Source organism: Pyxicephalus adspersus, chromosome 12, assembly GCF_032062135.1.
Source record: "Pyxicephalus adspersus chromosome 12, UCB_Pads_2.0, whole genome shotgun sequence".
In the NCBI taxonomy this organism is placed as follows: domain Eukaryota; kingdom Metazoa; phylum Chordata; class Amphibia; order Anura; family Pyxicephalidae; genus Pyxicephalus; species Pyxicephalus adspersus.
Window position 1 is genome coordinate 33,078,928 of NC_092869.1, and position 8,205 is coordinate 33,087,132.

The 8,205-nt window shown below is 40.4% G+C and overlaps 1 protein-coding gene across 1 annotated transcript in view; it reads left to right on the forward strand.

Moving 5' to 3' along the window:
- The window catches only part of MTHFD1 (methylenetetrahydrofolate dehydrogenase, cyclohydrolase and formyltetrahydrofolate synthetase 1), a 50,626-nt gene that overhangs the window by 2,636 nt on the left and 39,785 nt on the right, over positions 1-8,205 (forward strand). Inside the window, exons 2-7 of the mRNA XM_072429024.1 lie at positions 3,533-3,617; positions 4,543-4,602; positions 5,620-5,673; positions 6,020-6,156; positions 6,950-7,050; positions 7,984-8,120. Coding sequence (XP_072285125.1) covers positions 3,533-3,617; positions 4,543-4,602; positions 5,620-5,673; positions 6,020-6,156; positions 6,950-7,050; positions 7,984-8,120 — 574 coding nt within the window. The remainder of the gene's footprint in view (positions 1-3,532; positions 3,618-4,542; positions 4,603-5,619; positions 5,674-6,019; positions 6,157-6,949; positions 7,051-7,983; positions 8,121-8,205) is intronic.

Consider the following 8,205-nt stretch of genomic DNA (forward strand, 5'->3'; position numbering starts at 1 on the left):
GACTGGGGAAAGGGTATGGCCGAGTGTAGGGGAACAGGAGTGGGTCAGGCTCAGGAGAAATCTGTAGTCTAAGAGATGGTGTAAGTGGATGTCAGGGGCTTCTAGGATGTGGGGTGCAAACAGCCTGTTGCTGACCTGTGCAATAGATGAACATGCTCGGGATATGGGGTGAAGATGCCATAATGAATGGCAAGGACCTGCATTGCTGTCTGTTGTGACACTGACCCCATATATTGCAGTAAATGGGGCAGGCCACCAAAGTTCACTGTAGGATAATGTCTTGGCTCCTTTGTACAAACTGCACAGTAACCCATCCAGTGTGTACAGACCTTATGTATAGATGCTGGATTACTGATCATACAGCTACTGTACAGACAACACGCTATAGCTGAGCATGCCAAACTCTGCTTCATAGGGACACTATTGGTCGTTGATTTTTTTTCAGATTTTCACCCAAGGCTATCACAAAGCTTCTGTATGTAACTTCTGAAAAGCTTCAAAAAGTCCACAATCCCCTCCCCCAATGTGCTTTTTGTCCTGCCTATGTTTAGCTCTCAAGTTACATTGTGTTTTTGCACTTTTGCAAGAATCTGGTGAGCTAGGCATACTATGACCTGAGAGAATAACACTTGTGAACCTTGTCCCCCTGCCGAAAAATAGCTCTGTGCATGATGATAATATTTGCTGAATAATGCTGGCATGGATTTGAACACCTTTTACAGTCTGATGTACAGAACTGTCTGCATTTTTGTTTTTAAACATATTAGGTTTTAATTTTTTTTTTTTTTTTAATTCCAATAAATTTAGCTGCACAATGCCATCATTGCTTTAGGTTTGCAAACAAATGCAGGAAAGTTAGGCTATGTTCAACCTGGCGATGGAGTTGCATTCCGGTTGCTGCTTTCTCATGCCAGTGCACTGCTGCATGTAGCGTCTAGCCCAAGAAAGAATAAATTGGGGTGGAAGTAAGGCTGGGTACACACTTGCAAAAATTGTCATTGGAAAGGATCTTTCACGACTCTTTCCAACGACTAACGATTATATGAACGAGTGCTGTACATACAGCACCATTCTGTTCTAAGGAGAGGGGAGAATGACGGAGCAGCATCCTGCTGAGCTCTCACCCTCACTTCCATTTGAATCGTCCGTGGATCCCCCAGGACGGTCGTTCGGACGATGGACGACGGGCGCTGTACACACGCCAGATTCTCGTCCGATATCGGCCTTGAGCCGATTATCAGACGAGAACAATTGCACGTGTGTGTACGTAGCCTAAGCTATTCAGTACCAGCTCAAATGTACAAACTTAGGAAGTTTCCTAAAGAACCAGCGCTGTGGTCCAAATGGCCAGCAAGGTGCCAGCCCCCAGGGCCACACAGGGTTGGTTGCTTCCGCTGCAGGTCTGAGCCTATCCTTAAAAAAAAAAAACAAATCCTAACATTGCAACCATGCAGGTTCCTATTTGCAGATGGGACAGGAGATGTTGCTTTTGCAATAAAAAAAAAACAAACCTGCCTGATCACAAATTTTTAAAAACTCTCACCTGTCCTGGTTCTGTAGAGGGCGCCACTACCTTCTGCCTCTTTTTCAAGCTTCCTGATTGGCCAGGTTGGCATGACGTAACTTCTCCCCATTCTACCTGGGAAAATTCTTTCATGCAACTCAGAATTTTTTACATTTAAAAGAATACAGGCAGGTAAGTTTGTTTTATTGCAAAAGGGACATCGCCTGTGCAATAAAAATCCTGCCTCATCACAAGTTTTCAAAGCTTTTCTTTCAAACTATAGTTTTAAGCTTTAATGTGACACCGAACATAAAGAAGAATACATTTTCCTGTTGTGCTGCACAGTGCCTGATTGTAACTTCTGTAAAATGATACATACTCCATTTACTATTCTGTGCTATATAATAGTGATCCAGAAAATACTTATATTTGTAGCTTGGGAGTCCTGATTTACAGGTTTTTTTGGGACATTTGGGAGCTGGCTGAGTGCAGCTGACCCGTCAGCCTAATAAGAGGCGTAAGGAATGACAAGGAAATTAATTGTGATGAAGCGTGTAGAATTAGTTATTCATGTGATCAAGGTTCAGTAAATCATGTGAGAGGTGATGGCCTTTGCCAGAGTTAGAGGTCTGCTCGGATTCTGATGTACCTTCCCTGGATAGAATAAATAATCTATTGCTAGGGTTCTAATAAAATAAGCTTAATAAACATAACCTTTTGCTACCTATATTATTTTATATTATTATAAAACTGCCCAAAACAAAAAACTCAGACTTGCCTTCAATCCCGCAGGGCAGTCGATCGGTCCAGAGGTTTGTTCCGTCGGCCCTGCGTCGTCCCAGTATCCATCTTTGGGCTGGTGATCTAGGCACCCCCATCTTCTCCTCTTCTTCCTATGTCACCTGACACAGCCGCGAGATTGGGTGATGTAGATAGGGATAAAACTTGCCGGTCTCACTGCGCATGCGTGCGATTGTCCATTTTTCACTTTTGTTGCTCAGACATGTGCATAAGGAGCAACCAAGAGCCTCCCGGGAGGTTTGCAAGCTGTGCTGTTCCCCTCCAGAGTGCAATGAACTGTGTTGGGCATTATTGAGGATTTGAGAGGTGCTTCTTTAACTAATCCCTTGCCCAGTGGGACAAGACATGTGAATGAATTGTGATTTACAGAGCCAGTAGGCTGCAAAGGACAAATGTAATATAGGAGTCTAGTCATGGTGTCTATAATTCCCACTGTATATGGCAGTCATGGCACTTGTATTGTGTCACAAATGGCAAAGCTGAAAGTTCCATAAACTGTCTGCTCCCTTTTCCTTCTCTCGGCAATAATTGTTCAGATAAATGACCTTTAAGTCATCGTTGTCTCTTATCAGTTGCATCACTTGGTCAAATTGTATTGGGAAATAGTAGTGGGAAATATTGCCAATCTTTTAAAAGTCTTGTGTATGTTTAATGTATGGAAACATAGTCCCCTAAGGTGCTCCTAGATGTCTCTGTCCATGCGGTGACAATCTAACTTCTATGTTGCGGCCACAAATTGTTTTTGCAAAATAAAGTTAATATAATTTTTCCAGTCGCTGTAAACGCCTTCAAGATAACCCACATCAGGACTATTTATATGTCCCTTTCTTCTCTATTAAATCATCAGGAAGATTAGCATAACTGGACCATTTCTGGTTTGGGTGGAAGCTGGGAAGGAAGACGTAAGATGGTCATGTGACATCAAAAATCTATTTGCCTCCAAGCTTTCAATTTCCTTAAATGATGCCTTTGTTAAATAATGGAAGAATAATTATTTGTCTACTTTGTATCAGACAATTTGCTTCTAAAGGCTGATTTTCTTTTTCCACCTTGTATCACTTAGCATTTATATGTTTATATAGCACACAAGTATAAACTCAATCAACAGTTTTAATTAAAAAAGCCCAGAATTTTGGTTGTTTCAGTAATGTACTAGTAAATGGTTTCTAATTTAGCCTTTACCTTTCACATAGACACATTCAATTTATATAAACATTTACCTTCCAGACTTGTCCGTGAGCGCCTGAAAAATGAAGTGGAAGTTTTGCAGGGAAAGTACAGCGGGTTCCGGCCGGGCCTGGCGATTCTACAGGTATTGTCTTAAGAAGCAGTTTGTGTTTTAACCTGATCAGACCATAAAAGGGGCTTTCTTCTGTCTGAAACGGGGAATACATCGGTCTAGATATACTGTTGGATCGAAAGCATTTATGGTTTCCATAAAATTAGTATGTTATCATTATTGGATTCCTGGAGTTTTCCTGCAGCCAGGTGTTGAGTTTAATTGGTGGGGTGCCACTTACATGCCAGTAGTTATTACAAGCTGTAGGCCATTGGTGCTCAGGTCAATACAAAGATACAAGTACCACTAACCCCTAAAAAAATATAAAAAAAATAGAAATCCTTTATGAAATTCAGCCTAGATGACCTTCATCTTAGCTAGCTCAGCTGCACAGGTTTAAACTAGAAAATAAACAGCTATAGGGGAGTATCACATAAAATGAGTGCATAATTTACATTTGAAAACAAAAGCCTGGCATGCAGTCAATACACACATCAGCACAATGCATATTTGGGATAAGTAGTCACATTCTCCTGCAAAATGTTTCCTATTAAATGCTGGTGGAACATCAATTTACTTATGAAATGATCAGAGGAATGGGGAAAATGTGTTTGGTGCTGCTACCTTTTGTATTGTGCTAGCATTTCATCCTGGGGAAAAAGAATTTACTGTTCACTTGTTGATGAGAAAGCAGGTTTTAACCTGATATGGATCCTTGGTGCAAAGGGTGGCGTCAATCTGTGAGGATCACCTTCACCCATAACATTTGTCTTGATTACTATTTCTATCCTGGCTCACCACATTGTTGCAATGTGTACACAAGCTTAGTGATTACCATTACCCTTTCCTGCTTATCAAATACACTTTTTATTATGAAGTTTTTCTATCCGTCTTATAATTGGCTTTTGGGGTACATGGCAAGGGTGTCACTACTTGTTTATATGTGTTGCTTTCTTAGGTGGGAGACCGAGAAGATTCCAACCTGTACATCAGCATGAAACTGAAAGCTGCCGCAGAGGTATCAAATTTGATTTTCTCCACTCCAGTATTTCTGTAGAAAATATTATACTGAACAAATGTAACTTTCTCCTAAAATGTACCTGTTGGTAGATTGGAAACTGAACTAGGCGGTGTGCTTCATCAATTAATATTATTACACAGTATTTATATAGCGATGACATATTACGCAGCACTGTACAAAGTCTATAGTTTTGTCATTAGCTGTCCCTCAAAGGGGCTCACAATCTAATGTCTCGACCTCAAGTCATATGTGAATTTGGAGGGGAAGCCAATTAACTGCATGTTTTTGAATTGTGGGATGAAACCGGAATACCCGGAGGAATCCCATGCAAACACAGGGAGAACATGCAAACTCCGTGCAGATAGTGTCCTGGCTGAGATTTGAACCTGGGACCTAGCACTGCAAAGGTTTGAGTGCTAACCACTGAGGCACCCGTGCTGCATCAATGAGATTGAAGCATAATTTTAGTTTTGGGGGGTAGCAAAAGACTAACTGGATCGTGGCAGAATACTACCAACCGTCTTTATATATACTTAGACAATTAAAAGCATTGGCAGTAGGATATACAGCAATCAAATAGGTAAAAACATATTGTGTTTAGAAGCAAAGTGGTGGAAAGAGTATCTGATTCCTGGGCCATATGTGCTTGGACACTGCATTAGGCTATTTCCCCGATCTCCTATTTTGTGTGACACCCAAAGTCGTACAATAGGTGCCAGACTACTTTTCCTAGGGTCCCTACAATGGTTTCTTAATAGATAATGTGCAGGTATATAGAAAAGGTTTGTAATTTTTCGTTGACAATGTTTCTTTAGGAATTTTGTTACATTCTTTCACCTTGTGACTTGCTACAAGGTTACAATGTCTGGTCTGATCAAATAGTAGGAGGGGATTGAGGAAATGTTTTAATCCTGCCTGTGGCAGAGAAAGTTTTCTTTAATGTTTACTGTCAGCATCAATAATTTGTGTCTTTTATCTCTGCTTTATGTAATTTTTTTTCTATTTTTGTTTTAGATTGGAATTAATGCTAGCCATATCAAGTTACCAAAGTCTTCGACCGAGGCAGAGGTAAGAAGAATATGGGTCCTATGAGAGGATGTGGGTAATATCCAGAATAGTTGGAGCCTGAATTTTCTATATAAAGTTTTGGCCCTAATTTTGGGAAAGGACCTAAAACCCAAATATCTTAAGAGTGCAGGCCCAGATCTTCTGCTATCTACGGGTTGCTTGTGCAATGCACAAAAAGTGGAATTTTTTTTTTTTGGCTTTCTCAATAGGAAAAGCACAAAATGCATTATGGGCCTCCCCATCTTATGCGTCCTAAATACTTCCCTTCCAACCATTCTTGCACAGAACGTTTAGATTTTTTTTATGATGTAAAAGAGAGAAAATTTTACCCTTTGTGTCCTTGCAGGTGCTCAGCAAAATAAAATCAATTAATGAGGATCCAGGCTTTCATGGGCTAATTGTTCAGCTGCCTCTTGATTCAGAACACAAAATAGACACCGAAAAGGTCACCAATGCAGTATCGCCTTCCAAAGATGTTGATGGGTGAGCTTTATGGTCACTTTTGTTTTTAATATTAAGGGTATGTAGACAAGCACTGGCATTGTGCCCCTGCTCTGGTATGGCGCACTGGTCTCAGTCCATTGGTCTGCCACATAGTGTGGTGGATTCTTGAATTAGGGGTTTGTGTCAGCTCCCAGCAATCCCAGGTGCTGCATGGCAAGGGGCCACTTTGGCTTAAGCAAACACACTGAAACAGGTTTACCTGTGAGAGAATGAAGTGAATATTTTACCTTGTGCTTACACCTATATTTCTGTTTGCATTAACCCTTTACAGGTATGGTTTTGTTCAGCAATAATTGCTGTAATGGCACAGATGCACATTCTTACTATTAACAGACAGGAGCTTTCCCTTGGCCAGAAATGCTATGCCTTTTTATTCATTTCCCAGTGGCTTCCTCTGGGTTAAACACATTTGGTGGATTGGTGCAATATGGTGGTCAGGGATCTCGCTCACTCTCTCCCAGCCGAACTCCAGAGCCCTTTGTATCACAGGATCCTGGACCAACTTGGATAGCGTCCTCTTAATCCTTTTATCAAACCAAATGCACCCAGCCTTGGAAGTAAGTCAAATACCATCTACTGGACCAATAGCTTGGGCAGTTTACTAAATTATTACTGTGTGTAGAAAGACCATATATATCCACTGTGTGTGATGGTATTTGAATCCATCAAATTAAAGTGCATTGTTGCAGTCTCCAAGCTTTTTGAATCTTGTTACCAAATTCTAGGAAAATATGATATTTAATACATTTTAATTATTTTCTTTTTTCCATAGGTTAACAAGTATAAATGCTGGTAAACTGGCAAGAGGAGATCTTGGTGATTGCTTCATTCCTTGTACACCAAAAGGATGCCTGGACCTCATAAGACAAACGGGTATTGTGTTTTATAAACCTTAAAGCCTTTCTAGTTTTAACAGCTGTTTGGAAATGATCTTACTTTAATAATTTCTGTGGGCTTCATTGGACTTCTAGAAAATACATGCCATGCTCCTGATACTTCCTAATCCTAGTTACATCTAAATTGTCTCATCTCTCTTCCTCAGCACAGTTGATGCATCACAACTTTGTGAATGGTGAAGTTATATTCATTGGCAGATTGCGTGGCATTTGTTTTTGATGGCACTCCAATTCATGAAGACAGAATAGCTCTGACACACATACACTTCAGCGCAGTGCATAATAATGTGCATATATATGTGCATAAAAACAGAAGTGTGAGTGGGCACTTACTGATCGAAAAGTGTAAAGATTAGGGTGCCTGAAGTTTGATGCTAAGGTAGTAGAAAATGTGATCTGGGTGTGTTTTTGTTTCAAAAATTACACAAATTGCCAGCTACAGCTTGCAGCTCAGTTACATGCTGTTTTTCACACACAACAGTCAGAAAACTGTGTTTATTTATCTTTCATGCAGGGAGTACAACCTACCCACTTGGTTTGTAGTGTTTCATCCAATAATTTAGTACTGGGAACCCTCTCGCAACCAGTGGGCAATAAATCTGCCCTAGACGTATAATAAATATAACAAAGATTAATATTATTAATAAACAGGATTTATATAGCGCCAGCAAAATACACAGCGCTGTACATTATATAGAGGTTGCAAATGACAGACAGTGATAAAGGAAGAGGAGAGGACACTGCCCCAAAGAGCTTACAATCTAGGAGGTGTGAAAGTAACACACATTAGGAGGGGAGATAAGATTAAGGGTCATTTGAGTGAAGTTTCTGGATTTGGCATATGTGCAGTAATTGCTGTTACCCATCTATCATATATGTGTATTGTTATGCATTGTTTTGCATTTTATAGGAGTTCAGATTGCTGGAAAGCGAGCAGTGGTTATTGGACGCAGTAAAATTGTGGGTGCACCAATGCATGACCTTCTGCTTTGGAACCATGCTACAGTCACCACTTGCCATTCCAAAACTGATCCATTAAGTGAAGAGGTAAGATCTGTTAAATGTGGGCTTTTCAGTATTCAGCCATATATAAATGACTCTAGAAATGGATGCATAAGGAAGTGCAGCTGTG